We start from the raw sequence: 20102 nt of genomic DNA, 5'->3' as shown, positions 1-20102 counted from the left end.
TGTATCGCAATACTACTCAGTATTGTGAGACTTGGCCTGGTATCACGTCATTAGCACAATCTTGGTGTTGTGACAACCTCATTACAGTTTTCTAGCAGTTTACACAGATTTTCTGCGTGTTTCTGTGCATATAATTTTTTGGGGGCCCTCACCAGTTTGCATCCCTGGCCCTTCCTCCTTGGTCTAGATAGTGTCTCTCTGAGCTTGGCCCCCCACAGAAACTCTGAAAAGGTTTTTTGTTTTAAAAAGCCAGAGCCAAATGCTCTTGAAACAAGGTCTCGGTGCAGTGGGTTTCAGATCAGATTAGCCCTCCGCTGTCAGGGCCTTGCGAGCGGCTAATGCAGTAAATCACAGCCCCCCCATTCGGGCATGCCATCCTTGAGGCTGAATACCAGTGACTAGCTAATAACCCGCTACTCAGCGCGTGTGAGCAAAGAACAGAGCAGAGCGGGGAGTGCGGTCTACCTCCCCACGAGGTTTTCCCCTGTATCGATCAGACCGAGCCACTTATACAGACAAAAGGTCTTTAGTTCCTGGTCACTGAAAGCACAAGGGTATTCCTGCAGAATAACCAAGATTCCTTTCCCTTATTTGATCCTTTTTGGGACCTTCCCAAGCCTGTTTGTCTGTCTGCCGTTTCTTTTATTTCACTTCCTGTGGTCTCCTTGATTGATTAGCTAGTGTGGAAATGAATTGGATTTCTATAATAGCCACGAGATATTCAGGCGAAAAATGCTGTCCTTTTGTGTCAGCCACCTCCAGTGGTTAATGGGTTTGTTGAAGAAAAAGGGGGGTAGTGAACTGTCATTAACCCCTTGTGGTCTGTGTGTTGCAGGTTCTCATCACTGGCCCGGCAGACACGCCGTATGCCAACGGCTGCTTTGAGTTTGACGTGTACTTCCCCCAGGACTACCCCAACTCCCCGCCCCTGGTCAACCTGGAGACCACCGGGGGACACAGCGTGCGCTTTAACCCAAACCTCTACAACGACGGGAAAGTGAGTCCCATACAGTTACTCAGGGTTAGGGGGGTTGGTGAGGAGTTGGGTCAACTGCCTAGCTTTTAATCAACAGTTTAAATGTTGGGGGTTTGGTTCATTTAGTGAAAAATGTTTACCGTCCCTTAAACTTTTGGCTTTCCCCGAAAAGATGTCAAATTTGAGTGTATATTCAGCACCAGTCTGTCCAGAGTGATCCCTCTGTGGCACCATCAACCTGTTAACCTCACAGCTTGGAGTGGAGAGAGCGAGAGCTTGATTTGAGTAGCCTTCCCTTCACACTAGTTTATTTTTGGTGTGTTGCCAAAATGAAAAAGAAGCACACTATTTCCCCCCCTCTCCCCTGGTGAAAAGCTGTGAAGGTGCTGGAGCCTGCCTCATCTGTTCTTCCTCATTAGGAAGACTCTGACAAGGAACATCTATTTTCATAATGGAAGGAGACAGCTGCTCTAAGAATTACTGTGGGCTTTCTACAGCAGAGGTAGCACTCTGGTGAGGGGGCCAGGGCAAACTGCTTCTCAGCTTTCCCTCTGATTGAGGGGTGGATGGGTAGGAGGCAGGGCCTGTGGATGTTTACCTGACAGTCATTCTCTCGTCTTCAACCCTTGATCTGTTTCTGTCTTCTCCAGGTGTGTTTAAGTATCCTCAACACCTGGCACGGGAGACCAGAGGAGAAGTGGAACCCTCAGACCTCTAGCTTTTTACAGGTGAGACAGAAATCCACTGCACTTTACCTCCACCACCCTTTCTTGGGTCTGTGTTTGGTTGTTTCTGCTGTCAAAACCTGAGTCCATCTCCATCAGTTGTTGGTGATGTTTGATCACCGGCCTGTGTCTGTGACCACAGGGTGTGTATTAATAGGTGGCTGTTTTGACAGATGCCATGAAAGATCCTCCATATTGTAAATCCATTCATAGAGTTTATGTTGGCGTGTGTTGTTTTTCATTTATTTAACCATTATTTAACTAGGCAAGTAAAATTCTTATTTACAATGATGGCCTACCTCGGACGACACTGGGCCAATTGTGCGCCGCCCTATGGGACTACCAATCACGGCCGTTACAGCCTGGAATTGAACCAGGGTCTGTAGTGACGCCTCTAGCACTGAAATGCAGTGCCTTAGACCGCTGTGCCACTTGGGAGCGCAAGGCAATTCCATCTCGACACCTATCACTCTGAGCTGGGCTGCTAAGGTTTTTTTTTCACCAGCTTTATCGTTGACTGTCAGTCTGTAGTCTGTGTCACACTGGTAGAGACCTCGGGGAGAATCTCAAATAACACCCTATTCCCTATATAGTTCACTACTTTTGAGTAGTGCACTTGCACTATATGCGAAATGGGGTGACATGATTGTCTGAAGTAGTACACTGTATATGGAATATGGTGTCATTAGAGCAACAGCCCTTGGGTTGGAATGGACGAAAGTACCCGCAAAACACCAGTCTCAACGTCAACAGTGAAGAGGTGACTCCGGGATGCTGGCCTTCTAGGCAGAATTGCAACGAAAAAGCCATTTCTCAGACTGGCCAAAAAAAAGAAAATATTAAAGATAAGCAAAAGAACACAGACACTGGACAGAGGAACTCTGCCTAGAAGGCCAGCATCCCGGAGTCGCTTCTTCACTGTTGACGTTGAGACTGGTGTTTTGCGGGTACTATTTAATGAAGCTGCCAGTGGAGGACTTGTGAGGTGTCTGTTTCTCAAACTAGACACTAATGTACTTGTCCTCTTGCTCAGTTGTGCACAGGGGTCTCCCACTTATTCTATTCTATTTGAACTATTCTGGTTAAAGCCGGTTTGCACTGTTCTGTGAAGGGAGAAGTACGCAGCGTTGTGCGAGATATTCAGTTTCTTGGCAATTTCTCGCATGGAACAACCATAATTTCTCAGAACTAGAATAGACTGATGAGTTTCAGAAGAAAGTTATTTGTTTCTGTCCATTTTGAGCCTGTAATCGAACCCACAAATGCTGATCCTCCAGATACGCAACTAGTCTAAAGAAGGACAGTTTTATTGCTTCTTTTAATCAGAATAACAGTTTTCATCTGTGCTAATATAATTACAAAAGGGTTTTCTAATGATCAATTAGCCTTTTAAAATGATGAACTTGGATTAGCTAACACAACGTGCCATTGGAACACAGGAGTGATGGTTGCTGATAATGGGCCTCTAGACGCCTATGTAGATATTCCATAAAAAAATCAGCCGTTTCCAGCTACAATAGTCATTTACAACATTAACAATGTCTACACTGTATTTCTAATCAATTTGATGTTATTTTAATGAACAAAAAATGTGCTTTTCTTTCAAAAACAAGGACATTTTTAAGTGACCCCAAACTTTTGAACGATAGTGTATATGGAGCAGAAAACCTGTAAAAAATAAATAAAAAATAAAGATATTTGTCTTCTGAATGTGGGAGGGAAAGAGTCTGTTTCTGTGGATATTGATCTGGCAACAAGCCTAGCTAGAGTCCTTTAGAAATGGTTCCCTTTTCTAATTCCCTCATTTTCAGGGTTGGAGAGTTCATAGAGATGTCTCCATTGATTATCATTCTAGTTGGTGTCTGCCAGATCAATAATGGAAATAGCAGGCTGAATGGCGACATGGTGGAATGAAGTCAAAATCAGCCGGCCCTGATATTGGTCCTGATATCTAGTTGCGGTGAGCAGATTGGGGAAGGGTGGGGGCTAGGAGAGGGTAGAAAGGTCACCAGGGTCTGAGTTAGTAGACAGGGTCCCTTGGCAGTCACACAGTATCAATTTCTTCATCTCCACTGATGGTTGAGGAAAGGATTGGGGTAATCTAGATATATTGTTAGGCGGACAGCTACTTGACCGTCGGGATACATGCAGACTGGCAGACGGGCAGGCAGCCGTCCAGCTAGTGTCTGGCTCTGTGGTTAATATATGCTGGGCGGTGTGATGGAGCGAGCCGTGTACCCAGTCTCCTTGAGACAGCCCGGAGTATTAATTGAATTGTTAATAAAGATATATTGAAGGAGGGTGAAAAATCATGCTTTTGTCTGACGCTCCCTTAGTGTCCCCCATGCGTTCTGCTGCGTTGCTCATTGTGGTCTCTGCAATGTTCTCACCTATCCTCCTGCTTTTTTCTCCAACTTTTCTTGCTCTCTTACCGCTCTTGCTCCCCCTCCTCTCTCTTTCTCCCCACACACCCCCTTCGGTAACCTTCCTACAAGTGGCTGTATGTGTATTTTGCAATGATCAAAAATATTCCATTAATCCCCCCCCCTCTCTCTTCAGGTGCTGGTATCGGTGCAGTCTCTGATCCTGGTGTCGGAGCCCTATTTCAACGAGCCGGGCTACGAGCGCTCACGCGGAACCCCCAGCGGCACGCAGAGCTCCCGCGAGTACGACGGAAACATCCGTCAGGCCTCCGTCAAGTGGGCCATGCTGGAGCAGTTACGCAACCCCTCGCCTTGCTTCAAAGAGGTGAGCTGTTAAATCTCTTTTGTCCCTAACCCCCCCCCATGCTATCAGGCTATCCTACAGTGGCTCACCCTTTCATACATACAATTAGGCTACCCCGCAGCTTTCCTGGCACCTCAACCTGGCCCACGCCAGTGTTTAATGGCCCTCAATTCTACTGTAGTATCGTTCTTTGTAATGACAAAGCATTACGCTCACCATGCTCCCTTGTTACAGTAGCAACCAGCCTCTGCACACACAAAAAAACGGCAGATAAAGCACAATAAATTGTCTCCTTTGGGACGATATTAGGACCGTGGCAGATAATAAATTCACTGTTTACTATTTCCCAGGTAGATCATATCGCTCGTTTTTTAATTTCCTCCTGTCCTTGACACGGGCCGTGCAGGCTGATAGCGTGGCAGATAGCGATCAGTCACCAACTCTGCTTAGAGGGAAGGGGGAGGGAGGGGAAGATGGTGCGTAGAAAGAGGGCGGGGGGGTGGTGAGAAGCGTTGGGATGGGAAGAGGGCGGGGGTCTAGGGAAAGAGTGAAGCAGAGGGAGTTTGGGAGGGAGAAAGTAGAAAGAGGAATGGGAAGATGGAGGGACAGTGAAGCAGAGGGACGTAGAGAGGAATGGGAAGATGGAGGGACAGAGTGAAGCAGAGGGACGTAGAGAGGAATGGGAAGATGGAGGGACAGAGTGAAGCAGAGGGACGTAGAGAGGAATGGGAAGATGGAGGGACAGAGTGAAGCAGAGGGAGGTAGAGAGGAATGGGAAGATGGAGGGACAGAGTGAAGCAGAGGGACGTAGAGAGGAATGGGAAGATGGAGGGACAGAGTGAAGCAGAGGGACGTAGAGAGGAATGGGAAGATGGAGGGACAGAGTGAAGCAGAGGGACGTAGAGAGGAATGGGAAGATGGAGGGACAGAGTGAAGCAGAGGGAGGTAGAGAGGAATGGGAAGATGGAGGGGAGGGACAGAGTGAAGCAGAGGGAGGTAGAGAGGAATGGGAAGATGGAGGGACAGAGTGAAGCAGAGGGAGGTAGAGAGGAATGGGAAGATGGAGGGGCAGAGGGAGGTAGAGAGGAATGGGAAGATGGAGGGACAGAGTGAAGCAGAGGGACGTAGAGAGGAATGGGAAGATGGAGGGACAGAGTGAAGCAGAGGGACGTAGAGAGGAATGGGAAGATGGAGGGACAGAGTGAAGCAGAGGGAGGTAGAGAGGAATGGGAAGATGGAGGGACAGAGTGAAGCAGAGGGAGGTAGAGAGGAATGGGAAGATGGTGCGGGGGGGGGAGTGAAACAGAGGGAGGTTTGGAGGTAGAGAGCAGTAGTAAAAGAGAGGAAAGAGGTGTTTCTAATGAATTCCTCCTTGCTGGGGAGGCAGGTGTCAGCGTCTCATAGCTGCTGTCTGGCGGGAACCAAGGGACCACAGACAGATCGACACCGCTCCAGTTTGGCTCCTAACGTGCTATATCTAATCACTCACACTGAGAACAGATAGAAGTCAGCCTCCGATATTCCACACACTCTGTTGCTTCTATCTCCTCTGTCACACTGTAGTTCATGGGAGCTTCATGACACGGCAACAAATAACTTCTTCATAATGCCATTGGCTTTGGCTTCGTTGTTCACCTGTGTGTGTATGCACGCGCGCACACAGCCAACATCGATTCAAATATTGGATTCTGGTAATGTAGTCCTGGATGAAAACACGGAATTAAATTAAGATCCCAGATGCTTGCTGCTCTGCCAAGCAACCTCCGCTTTGCCAAACAGTAATGTATTTTCCGGTCTCTCTCTACCTGCAATCAGAAAAGAGAGGACGTCTGTCTGTGGGTCTCAACCTGAGCCTCCGGACCAATGTTTTCCTTCAACTAGACATTATTTAGCATGCCGTCAGACTCTGGTGATTAGCCCTGTTAGCTGGCCAGGCTGGGGAGACAAGAGTGGGGATGTGGAATTTTGGAAAGCACTGCCATGTCCTTTCTGTCATTTGTATAGAGAGACCGGGAGGGAAGCCAGACTGAAATATTATGGAGGCTAGTGCAGAATCTATTGGCCCCGTGTTACTCCATTTTATAGATCTAGAACCATACCAGTCTCCCCCGAAAAATAGATTTACGGAATTACCTAGAGAAATGCATCAAACCTGGAGAACACATTGACAGAGAAGAATCAGATGTATAGTTTGGGGAATAGTTCAAGACAATTGGTCTCCATGTTTAAGTTGATCTATTGAGGTAGAGGTACCGTTGAAGTACATTGTGTGTGTGTGTTCCAGACACACAGCCAAACCCGTGTCACCAGCTCCCAGTATTATCCCATGCTCTGTGTAGAAGAGTGGCGGTTTCTTTTTCGGGTCCCAGGGACAAAATGGTCAGCTGTAGCATTGTATAGCAGCCATTGTAATAAAACAGGGTTCTGACATCAGTGGCTCAATATGAAATGGACCATGGGAGCTGGGAAAACCAGCATGCCTCTACAATACTGCCTGAGTACCCTCCTGACATTCAATTAGGCTCATGTGGCACTCCTGAGTTGCCCTTTTCTCGTCTCCATGGCGGAGACAGACGGAAATACTGTCCGCAAACATTGGCGAGCTCTACTGCCCTACAAAGGCGAAATGTGGAAACGACGAATTTGGTCACAAATCTTTTGATCTGTTGTGATGGCCAGGTATATTGTCTGATTTAATGTTTCTTGACACAAAAAGAAGCCAGTCGATCAGAAAACATCATGAAGTACCAGAAATAGCTTTCTGTCAGATTCTGCAGTTACATTTTTGACTTACTTTGCCTTTGTAGGAAGTATAGCCGCGGCACACGCAAACAGTACTATCGTCTCTGTTTTGATGGTGCCCCGAGCTCAGCCTGGTCTCTTTCCGATCTCAGGTGAACCGTGAAAGCGGTGACTCCATAGACATTCATTTTTGTGGCCGGGGGATTATGTGTGAGATTTCCAAAGTTTTTATGCCCTATTTATAGTCTGAGATGGAGAATAAAAAGCAACCTTGAATAATGCAGCAGGAGATTGTCAGGTGGTATTAGGAACAACAGGTCGGCCTCTGAAATATAGTTCCCAGTGTGTGTGAGAGCCGAGGGGTGAGTAGGTTATTAGGGGAGGCGGTGCTGCGGGTGACATCCAAAACCCACCCCTCCAAATCTCAGGAAACAAGTGTTTTCTCTCCTCAGGAGCTTAGCGAGACTGACACCCCTGTCAGGCCACACAGGGATGGAGCTCATTACCACAGGGCTATCCACTGTTGTGTGGCAAGAGTACCACAGTATGAGTCATAATACCCATGAAACCTAGTGGTCAAACAAAGGTTTCCAATCATTTCCACCATTCTTTTTTTCCCCATAGGTGATTTTAGAAACACTTAAAATAAGGGCTGTGTTTCGGCTTACCCTGGCGTGACGTTTTCATAACCCTGTAAATCTCTCTTGGACAAGGTGACTTATCAATATATTCGGCTCGATTTAAATAAAATGCTAATGTGGCTATCATGAAGAACTACAAATGCCATGATCTGGACGAGACTGCTGAATGGAGGCAAAGGTAAGAACCTCTGGATTAACTATATAATGTTAGCTACATTTAGTCATTTATTCATTACATTTAGTAATGAATAAATTGGCTAAATTTCATTAAATTGACAATTCTGTGAACTGTCTCCTGAAAGTTTGTTTGAATTGACACACTACCTGGGGCGGCAGGGTAGCCTAGTGGTTAGAGTGTTGGACTAGTAACCGGAAGGTTGCAAGTTCAAATCCCCAGTTAACCAACTGTTCCTAGGCCATCATTGAAAATAAGAATTTGTTCTTAACTGACTTGCCTAGTAAAATAAAAAATAACAAAGTTGTCAGCTAGAGATGTGCAGGAGCTTGCAGGGATTTGTAGTCTTGCATGATGTCTACTTTGATTGATGCTAATTATCATTTTCGAAACTGAATATATATTGATTAAATTAATCTTGTCCGAGAGAGATTTACATGGTTATCAAAACCATAAGCCTACATGAAAAACTGCCCATATTTTACGTTTTTCTAAAATCCCCTATGGGAAAAATGAAAAACGATTGGAACCATTTCCCTGTTTGACCGCCTGATTTCATGGCTATTACGACACTTCCACTGTGGGGCTGTATGGTCATGAAAAGGGGTAAATTATGGAAACCATTAAGAGAGGAGCGTGTTCTTGTCCTGACCTCTACCAGCCCTGACCAGGTGTATTATACAGTGTGATTGATTCACGGTTCAAGGACCTTCCAGAGCAGATGGAGCTAGCTTCCTTGCGTGTTCATTTTTCATGTAAACAAGAGGAGGATGCATCAGTGGCGGGACCGCGCACACGCACACAGAGAGAGCAGCTCGCACACCCTGTCAAGGAAATGAGTCATTGTGTTGAGCACACTCCATTACGGTGCATTATTGATGGGTTTTAACAAGACACCTCTGCCCAGTGGGACCTATCGAGGCTGGGGCCTTGACTCCTCTCCTCTCTCTGTGTAACTTGCTAACCCAGCACAGCCTGGTTGAGAATACTGCTTTGTAGTCTAGCTGGAGGAGAGATAAGGCTCCTGTGTTGGGTTTCGTGACTGAGAGATGGGGAGAGGAAGCTTGCCCGGTTTTGGACACACACACGGAGCAGGGAAAGCCAAGAGTGGAGGAGCGATGTGCCACAGCCACCGGGGTTTCCATGACTACGCTGGGAAGGAAATTGATCATTGCCCTAATCTCCCTCCCATGGCCCAATTCTGTGGCAGCGACTGCTTGCCTCTGCAGATGGGAAGCGTGTCAGTCAAAAGTGACGAATGGGGGCTAAAATGTCACTGTTTAGTCACCAGGATCTGTGTGACTGAGTAGGACCATGTCTTTGGCAACAGGGAGAGATTCCACAAGCGTGCCACTGAGCGTCTCCTCGTCTCTGTCAGGATGACGCGGTGTCCGGGGCGATGATTGACAATGCTGACATGAACACAAACACATCGCTGGACTCGTTGTGTCTATGTCAGCGTAAATAAACCTGAGCTGTCTTTCCATCCAGAGGCCAAGCCATGCCATCTGCCGTGCCGCCTTTGCCCATTTGGGAAAGGAGGCCATCGTTCCCCCTCTGCTGTGCCCACCCCCGCCCCCTTACCGGTACATGAATTACAGCTGGTATATGCTCACCTAGAATGAATGGGGAGGGGGGTTCGAGACTAGGCTTAAGACCACCTCCCTAGCAGTTGACTATGGAGCAGATTTTAGTTCTTCTAATGCTTATATACTGAACAAAAATATCTACGTCGTCTGCAGTTGAGGCCAGCTGGACGTACTGCCAAATTCTCTAAAATGACGTTGGAGGAGGCTTGTGGTAGAGAAATTAACACTCAATTATCTGGCAACCGCTCTGGTGGACATTGTTGTGGTCAGCATGCCAATTGCACGCTCCCACAAAACTTCTGACATCTGTGGCATTGTGTTGTAATTACAAAACTTTACATTTTAAAGTGGCCTTTTATTGTCCACAGCACAAGGTTCATCTGTGTAAATCATCCTGTTTAATCAGCGTCTTGATATGCCGCACCTGACAGGTAGATGGGTTATCTTGGCAAAGGTGAAATGCTCACTAACAGGGATGTAAACAAATTTGTGCACAACATTTTAGCGAAATAAGCATTTTGTGCGTTTGGAAAGTTTCTGGGATTGTTTTTTCAGCTCATGAAATATGGTGCATACATGTTGCGTTTTATTTTTGTTCAGTATAGATTGTCTTACCCATACCTTCTTTGGTACTTTAAGTGACACTGAATATAATACAGCTAATTAGCCAGGAAGTCATTGTGGATAGGTGCGTATTAGCAGCAAATTAGCAATTACCTTATCGTATATGCACTCCTAATTTGGTAAGATTTCATTGATTGGAAAGGTGAAAGCAATACAATACATGCATAGTGTTCACCAATCCAGTCACATAAGATCAGTGATCAATGGCAAGTAAGAAATGAAGTGAGGATGCATTTTTAAGGTAACGTTACTTGAATGAAGCCCAACTATTGACTTACCCCATAATCTTCTGCCTGAAGTAGTGATTTTCACCCCTCCAGAGGTTCCTGTTCTCTACTCGGTGTGAACACTGAGAGGGGAGGCTGAAATTGAGGCTAGACGTGAGTGGGAGTATTTACGATGCTGTAGTCAGTGTAGCAGACCTGAGCTCGCAGGGGAGCAGACCTGGGGCTGAGTGAGCATACAGCAGACGGGATGAAAAAATCAATTTGAATGGCCACAGCATGATTCATACTCACCCTTGACCGCTGTGTGTGTGGAGCACATGGAAACATGCACACGTCTGCCCTCTGGAATAATGAGTGGACAGCAGCTCACCTAAAAGGTCACTTAATTTATCTGGAAATGGAGCACACAATCAACAGACCGTGCCAGTGTGTACGTATGGGCATTTGTCTGGTTGTATTGAGTGTCTCTCACATGGATTGGTCATTTGTCAAGACGCCCTATTCTGATGGGTACACGTGATCCATGTTCAGTGACTCTTGGATATGTACACAAGGCTTTTCGTCCATACCGTGATCGATGCGTGTACCGAAGTCACGTGTGCACTGCCCTTCCAACACGAAACGCCCCTGGGTACTTAGGCTTTTAGAAAAACGCTCACCAATTCAAAACGACTATGTTAAATGGAGGTCTCCCACATAACGTCAGGCCTAGATCTGCCTTTCAATATAATATATTAGATTAGATTGGATTTTAATCCTCAGTGTTCTACTTTATCCACTGGTGACACCAGAACATGATTTGGTTGCACCGATTGTCTTATTATAAAAATAAATAAATGTATAATGACCTGGCCTGTGTCCCATAATGTGCCTGTGTCCCATACAGAGCCAGCCTCATAATCTGAGATGTTATATATTTTTCTGTAGTTACCGTTTAATTCAGGTGTTCACCAGCCAGACTGTTTGGCTAGCTGTGTTTCTTTAGCCGTAAGCGGCATGTGAGTTTCAAGTTTGCGGGAGCTAATTTTCACCATTTTTAAAAAAGCACCTTTTATAATAAAGCGTTCCATGCATCATCGCATTTGCCGACTTGTGTGTAGATTGGATGGTCATAATTTAGGCTAATAATATAACTCAATCACTGTTTGTAAAAAATAAAAAGACCGTTCAATGCATGGCTGAGCGGGTAGTGGAGTAGAGTAGACCTAGGCTATAGGCAACAGTATATCAGATGCTCTTCTTGGCCTTGTTATGGACACATTTCATGCAATTCTGCTACACTTTATATGACTGGAGACATCAGAATCATCTTTTTAATACAACAAAAATGACAGGGTAGCCTCCTCTGCTGACACTGACAGAGCAATAAGATGACGTCTGATCCATGTACATTAATAGGCCTACGAGAAGGGAAGCCTACAATATGACATTAATCTAACCTGGGGGAGGAAATTAACTTGGGAGTGGCACAATTAATAAAGGTCCCTTGATGGTAGTGACTGCCCATTACTGCTTATCACTTATTTACCATTTATTCACACAACTTTATTTCAGTTGTGTACATTAGATCTGCTGCTTATGCTGTCTGACAAAATCACCATTTTAGTAATTTTTCAAAGTAAATAAGGCATATGTTTGACTGCTAAATACCAACTATCAATCACTAAGATCATGTATTTTCAGGTAGACCTTGCAAAGCAACTGCTCTTATCCCTCTTGATGCCATTCTTCTCTCACACTCTGTCTGCACAAATAACCTGACATAGCATGCGTAAAAGAACCACAGACCAGACCAGTAGGCACCCAATGTATTATGGTCATTGTAGTTTAGGGCAGAAAACTTGGTAATTAACTATGTAGAATATTGGCCTGTTGGAAACTACAACTCCCTACTACATCGCATAGTTGGGGCTTGATTGGATTTGTCTATGGAGAAGGAAAAAATCATGGAATTAAAATAATTGAACCAATGTCAATTAGTTGTTTTAAAAACTGAAAAATAACTGACATTGCGGTTAATCGCTCAGCACTATTAGATTGTAGATTTACATGGTCAAAGAATAACTTACATGGTCAAAGAATAACTTACATGGTCAAAGAATAACTTACATGGTCAAAGAATATTGATTCCGTTGTAAAGATGGGGAGAGGTCTGTCTGTAATAGAGAGAATCTGCTTTTTTAACATCACATACAACCAAACAAGTTCTGCAAGCTCTGGTTTTGTCGCATCTTGGCTATTGCCCAGTTGTATGATCAGGTGTGGGAAAAAGAACCTAGAAAAGCTCCAGCTGGCCCAGAACAGAGCAGCACGTCTGGCCCTCAAATGTACACAGAGGGGCGTATGTGAATAACATGCATGTCAGACTCCTGGTTCAGAGTAGAGGAGACAATTACTGCATCACTGCTGGTTTTTCTAAGAAGTATTGACATGCTGAAAGTACCCAATTTGTCTGGGCAAAACATAGCTCAAACATGTATACGTACCCTACAAGACACGCAATCAGGGGTCTCTTCACAGTCCCCAAGTCCAGAACAGTGGCTGGGAGAAGCTTTCTTTTTTCATTTTTATTATGTAAAAAAAAATGTCACATGTAGTGTTCTTCGTTCAAATTTGTGTTCCTGTTGTTGTCCATTAGAACATGACAAAATACAGAACACTATGTTTTGTGTAGATCCCAGGAAGAATAGCTGCTGTATCTTCAACAGCTATTGGGGATCCGAATTTAAAAATAAAAAAAATGACAGAAATCACTCTGCTTATCAGTTCATTTGGCGTAAAATTCGTATACATACGCAGCATCTCAGGATCTGTGCAGACCTAGAGAACTCGGTCAAGGGAGACATCATAGCACTTCTCCTCTAAAACATTTTCAGTGGAGAGATGGTGCTTCTGTTTAACGCTCCACTTCAAAGCAGCCTGACTGCAGATATCCAACTCCCTTCCCAGTCAGTGAAACAAGCAGTCCTCTTGCTGCTTCCTGCTGCAGAGGAGAACTTTCAGAGGTTATGCTTTTCTTCACAACATCGTGCTTTTTCAGCTTCATAAACTTACCAATTGGGAAGGGAGAAGTTGGGGCAAGGTCCGTACTATCCGGGATCCTTGGGACATACCTACCCCATTGAAGTTGTCATTTTAAAATGGTAAGGGTTAAGGTAGGGGTTAGTGGTGTAGTGTAGGGATCCCGGATAGCACTGACCGTTACGGCACCTGGAGGGGCCTGATCAGAATTTTGCGCAAAAAATAAATATTTTCACTGCGCTCACCATTTGTCCTTTCCAGTATGAACCATGGCACATTTTTATCCAAAACTTGCTGGCTCTCATTTCACTATTCCATCATCTGGGCCATAGGACAGCAGTTCAGTAATATTATATTAGGATCAATTGAAGGAAGAACAAATGGAAAATTTGAATTATATTTTCATGATGGTCATTTTCATTATCCAGTGTGTCATGGATGCAAGGTTGACATTTCTCAGCATATTTCAAGCATTCTAACTAGGGCCCAGAGATTTTCCTGGTCAGGTCATAAACTGGCTATAAACTGGAGATGAGTTTCAATAATGAGGACCTGCAGGTGTATGTGTTGCATGTTGTTTCTGAGTCTCATGGCTGTGTTGTAATCCCCAGGTGATCCACAAGCACTTCTACCTGAAGCGGGTGGAAGTCATGGCGCAGTGTGAGGAGTGGATCGCAGACATCCAGCAGTACAGCAGTGACAAGAGAGTGGGCCGCACCATGTCCCATCACGCTGCTGCGTTGAAGGTAAACAAACACTATTCATCTACAGGAGACCTCGCATTGTATCAGAATTTTGTCCTTCTCCACAGAAGTGAATACCCCATCCCCCTTTCACTTATATGTATACACACAGTCTGAATTGGTTGCTCAGGAGGAGAGTGACATCCCTGGTGTTTTATGCATGGTGGACAGGCTTGATTCATGCATTAGCCGGCTTCCCCCTCTTGACAGTCTCGAGGCAGCCATGGAGGAACAGATCAGGGACCTGCGTCCTACTTCCCTAAGCTCACTGGCAGCCAGACTCCGTTCCTCTGGCTTTTAATAACCACAATTAATACCCAGTGTAAATAATCTCGCCGACACACTGATAAAAGACAGAGGGGCCGCAGCACAGTGCTGTGGAAGCACTCGGTGCCGTTTTTAAAGCAGGGCTACAGAGGTCTGTGTAGTCCCATTACCTTCATGGTTTTTCCTCTTGCTCCAGAAAACAGGTTCAGGTTCTGAAACGATGGGTTTGTTTTGGTGCACATTGTTTTGTTTTTTTGGTAAAACATTTAAGGTAAAGTGCTGGAAGTGGTCATTTTTCATTGGTTTACTGTATGCTCTCGTCACAGAGATACTCTGATTTGGCGCTGAGAAGGCAACTGGAATGGATTCATGTGAGCTCAAGAGTATTTTGGACAAACTTCAAGCTACAATATGTAACTTTTTGGGCGACCTGACAAAATTCACACAGAAATGTGAGTTCTTGATCTGTCATTCTCATTGAAAGCAAGTGTAAGAAGCGGTAGATCTGTTCTATGGGCACTACTTCTACGCTTCCTTTTTAATGTTTTGTTTTTGTGTCTTTTACTTTAGGCTTTGTACAACAGCTGAAAATACTATATTTTGTTTATAGAAAATATATTTTTCTATGATTTAGATTATACAATGACTCTCTATACTACACTTGCTTGTTTTGTCACAAACTGAAATTAGGCGAACATTTTAGCAACCAGGAAATGGCGAAGTGATTTCTGCATTGTGCATCTTTTTAAATGAAGGGCTTGAAATTTGTATTGGTTTGGAAGAGTATTTAGAGTTCACAGGCCTTGTCATAACTGTGGGGTAGAGTATAAATCAGTTTCCTTGTAAGAGCCCATGTTTGTACTTGCCCCCAATAGTAGCTCTGAACTGAGCCCTGTGGTGGTAACCCTGTGTCCTCTGTCCCTCTCCCCCATTCAGAGGCACACGGCCCAGCTACGAGAGGAACTGCTGAAGCTGCCCTGCCCCGAGGGCCTGGAGCCTGACGGGGAGGAGTTCTCAGAGAAGAGTGCCGCCCTCATGGTCAAAGAGCTGCCCAATCAGGATGCGGAGAAGCCAAGCGGCAGCCAAGACGCCCCCTGCAGTGAGGGCCTGCTATGAGTCCTGCCCTTCCCTGCACCCCTCCACCCTAAGCCGCGGCTACTCCTCCTCACGACTATTACTATTGTTATTAAATAGACTTTGAAGGCTTCGAAGCACAAGCCACCATTTTGTCAATATTTGTATGTAAGAATCTAATTATGTAATAGCTGAAAAAATAGGACAAAAAACAAGATGAGAATGAAACTGCATACAAACCAACAAAAATAAGACAAAACTCCGAACTATGCTATGCCCTTAAGGAAACAGTTGACAAACAAATTCTTTTATTTACCTGTAAAAGTGTAAACTTTTTGTGCTTTTTTTTTTTCAATTGTGAATTAACCACTGATTGGTATGTTATTAAACTTGTTTATGTATACATAATGACAGAGGGAATCACAGAATATATAAGGGAACTAGCATACCTTTAGAGAATGTTTAATGAATGTTAATTTCAACAAAAAAAATGGACTGTTAGCGCAAGAACAGTTGTAACCAAGAACGTATTGGTCATTCTTTAAGGATACTATTTAAAAGAAAATAACACATACACTTTCCTGAATTTGAGAAATCTTCTGGTTGCCCATTGATTTCTACAGGATCCTGTAAACTTCAATAAAGGCTGAAATGGACGTTCTTAATTGCTATGATTACTTACCTTTTTTTACAGGCTGTTGAAAAAAATGCACACTTTTTTTTTGTTGCCCCTCACTAATTCAATGCAAGTTTAATAAATGCAACCTGTTTTACTTTGCCCGTATATATACACTGATCTGATTGTGTAGATGAGTGTATGTAAGATGTGCTTGGGATATGTATGCGAATGCTTCTGCATGTGTATGCGATTGTGTGTGTTCAACAATCCTCATAAGATACCAAGCTGCCATGTGCCTTTTTATCTACATTGACATCAATACCACCAGATACTTTGAAAGAGTTTATTCACTGATTATTTGACATTTCTACACGCATCATTCCACTGTTTGGCTAAAATCCCTTTATCTATTTTATGTTGATTCCAGTAAAAGAAGAAGCACTTTCTACTTTACTCAATCCTGGTTCAGTCACATACTCCTTTTGGTAGGACATTAAATGGAGCTTGAAAATGTTTATTGATTGTGCGAATAGTTCTTTCTACATTTTTGAACAACACTTTGAATCTCTGATCTAAACTATATATAAAGGAAAACATGGTGCCAGTCCACATAGGCGCATGAGCTGCTACTGTACAGTCAGATGAGGCCCAGTGCAGGGAAACAGGCCATCTACTGTATATGAGTAACATGTTTAGATATACTTTTGTCTTTGCTGGTACAGTTTTTGGGTTGCCGATTGTTTCCATTGCTAGTTTGGCCTTCCACAACTGTCAGTCCTCTGAGGGTAGAGCCTTCCTAACCTCTTTACCATAAGATAGATGAGCTCATATTCAGTGGTGGAGAAAGTACCCAGTTGTCATACTTGAGTAAAAGTAAAGCTTCATATAAAAAATGACTCAAGTGAAAATCAAGTAAAATACTACTTGAGTAAAAGTCTAAAAGTATTTGGTTTTAAATTTGCTACAGTACCAAAATTAAAAGTATAAATCATTTCAAATTCCTTAACCAGATGGCATGATTTTCTTGTTTTTTTATTTACGGATAGCCAGCGGCACACTCCAACACATAATTTACAAAATAAGCATTTGTGTTTAGTGGTCCGCCAGATCGGAGGCAGTAGGGATGACCAGGCATGTTCTCTTGATAAGTGTGGGAATTGGACCATTTTTCTGTCCCGCTAAGCATTTAAAATGTAACAAATACTTTTGGGTGTCAGGGATAATGTATGGAGTAAAAAGTACATTATTTTCTTTAGGAATGTAGTGGAGTTAAAGTTGTCAAAAATACAAATCGTAAAGTACCGATACCCCAAAATACCTCCCTAATTAGTACTTTAAAGTATTTTTACTTAAGTACTTTATACCACTGCTTATATTGGCTTTTGCATTTTACTATCAGAACAATGTAATTACCAAAGTCAACATCCAGCTTGATGTAGTGTGAATCATGGCTGGCTGTATGTTGTGCTAGGTGTCTCCTAACCAAATATAATTAATACATCAACAGTTCTATATGAAAACTATGCAACACTGAGACTCACTGAGAAGACTCACCTTTTCCTTTCTTGCTATCCCTTTCCCACAATGAACTCTGCCTTTGGGAATGACTGACAAAACTGCTGTACATCAAGCTTGGATACACGGATTATGGTGTAGAATGAAGGAGAATAGCACGGTGGATGTGCTTCTGTGATTTAGCCCCCCACTATGCAATTTTCATCCTATGCTTTAAACCTCACAGTGAAGTAGAGGGAGAAATGCCTTCTGGAAAATGCATTGAGTGTAAAGCGCCGTATGGAAACTCTTTCACAACATGGTATGTGACAATCCTATGGGCTACAGAGTACATACAGCAGGCTTTGAATGAATTGTCGGGAATCAATCCTAATGAAACACCTGAAATGTTGAACGGTGAGTTTGATGCAGTTTGTTTTTTTCTCATTTCTTATTGCAATATATTACCTTTTCCAAAATGTTTTGATAATTTAATTAATGTACAATTGTTTCTAGGGCACTGGATTTCATTGTACATTTTTCCTTCTAACTTAAACCATCTTTTGTATTTTACCAGTAGATTGCGTTATTCACACAGCCCCTGGTTTGTTATAGGAGATGGTAGCCTCACTCAGCTTTTGGTGGTGTGGTTTGGTATCATTTAACCTTGGCAATGAAACCTTGCTAGCTGTCTGCCAGTGTGCACAGACTTGCTTTCAAAGAAAGGTACTCTGTTTTGAAAGAGCCAAGCTCAGCCCTTTCCTGCAGGACTGATGAGGTAATGTTTCATGGCCTCTCCAAAAGTAGAAGAATAAGCTACAATAGGCTTCCAAACAGACATAATTCAGACTGCAACAATGAAAGTCAACATCTCCCTTATCTCCCCAAGCACGAACACACCTTCCTTTGTATACATTTATAGAGCAGTAAAAAACACGGGTGTCTGGGGATTTTTTTAATACAATTTCTCTTCACACTGCTCTGGCAATCAATGTGAGAATAGTATGCGTGTTGGAGCTTTGGATGTATGGTTTGGTAGCCTGAGCTTCAAACAGCATCTGCGCACTGCAGGTGTCAGCTGTTGTCTTTAACAGCAAATCTTTTGTTTGTTTCCCCTGAAAGAAAGTCTTGAAAATGACCTCTCATCAGTTGAACAGTGGTGTGTCCTTGACAGCTGTTTAAATTGGAAGCATGCCTCTGGAAAGGGAAATCACAGCCCTATTCACCATGGTCTTTCTTCCGTTCCTCAAAGCCACTCCAAAGAGCCTGTGAAGAATTACATGACAAGCTCAAGCACACTTCTCTTAAATGCAATGCACAAATAGGAGGAGATGGGGAGGGGAAAGGAGAACGAGTGGAGAAAACAAACCTTAGACTAGAGCCTCCCGTGCTTTGAGAAAAACAGCCGAGAGCTCTATCAATGCGCCATGCTGGCGCTCTGAATCATTTTGATGTTGTTTTTGTCTCATGTCAAACAGTAGGCTTACTCACTGGCTTTATCTCCAGGAGCAGCATACGGTACTAGAGTCTCACTGGAGTAAACCACTGACAGTGGAGAAGAAAAGGTCAGCCAGCCATGGGATCATTTTCATTAAGAGTCCATGTGACTTAATGCCCTGCTCAAGGAAATATTTTGTGAGAAGCTCTGCACAAGTAAAGGCTATCTATGACTGTAGTAGTCCTTTCATGATAATTGTTCATTAGTGGTGATGTTGTGGGGTCATGTTCATCATGACTGTTCTCATCCCATGAAATAGCAAACAATAAATGTAGGGTCATCAACCTATTTCAAGTACAATCCCTCCTCTTGCTCTCATTTGTGGCACAGTACTACAGGTTTTGGTGGGGATAGACAGTGCCTCACCTGCATGCTTCTAGTGAATTCCTGTAACTCATATGCCTCTTACCTGAAACGTTCCTTCTGCGCACACACACACAAACACTAACTCCCTCTGGGAGCCACTTAACATGATCAAGATAAATCACCCATCTGATTTTTATAAAGAGGAGAACCTTTTAATTACCCCTAGGATCCTACAGAAAGATGACAGATTGCCTGAAAGGTATTAAGTCAAATGCTCAAAGCGTTATGACACGACACAACCCATGTAGTCACCTGAGTCGTTATGCTGTAAAAAAACCATACTAATAATAAATTCAAAAAAAATATATATATTCATTACTATTGGTCTTCCAACCACTCAACCTTGAAACAAAACAGATACAGAGATGCCAGTTTCAGCTAGGGACAGTTCCTTCCATATACATTATATAATTTTTGTTTTGACCAGTGATTATCTGGCATCTGTGCTCTACTCAATAGAAAATAAGATTACATTTCACTAACACATTTACACTAGCCAGATCGCAGACAAAAAAGGAAAAATAACCATGGCCCATGTGCAAAATGCACAAGTGACTGCTATGTGAGTTAATTTAGCTAGTATTGATGGTTTAA

General features: G+C 43.6%; 1 protein-coding gene across 1 annotated transcript in view; it reads left to right on the top strand.

The window, feature by feature from the left end:
* Positions 1 to 16665, top strand: part of LOC115113252 (baculoviral IAP repeat-containing protein 6-like) — a 142214-nt gene extending 125549 nt beyond the window's left edge. The window contains 5 exon segments of the mRNA XM_029640721.2: positions 836 to 997; positions 1627 to 1704; positions 4261 to 4449; positions 14059 to 14193; positions 15394 to 16665. Coding sequence (XP_029496581.2) covers positions 836 to 997; positions 1627 to 1704; positions 4261 to 4449; positions 14059 to 14193; positions 15394 to 15573 — 744 coding nt within the window. The 3' untranslated portion in view covers positions 15574 to 16665.
* The last annotated feature ends 3437 nt before the right edge of the window (positions 16666 to 20102 follow it).

This window comes from Oncorhynchus nerka, linkage group LG28, assembly GCF_034236695.1.
Source record: "Oncorhynchus nerka isolate Pitt River linkage group LG28, Oner_Uvic_2.0, whole genome shotgun sequence".
NCBI classification, from domain to species: Eukaryota; Metazoa; Chordata; class Actinopteri; order Salmoniformes; family Salmonidae; genus Oncorhynchus; species Oncorhynchus nerka.
The sequence above is the reverse complement of the archived record's forward strand: the minus strand, read 5'-3'. Positions and strand labels throughout refer to the sequence as shown.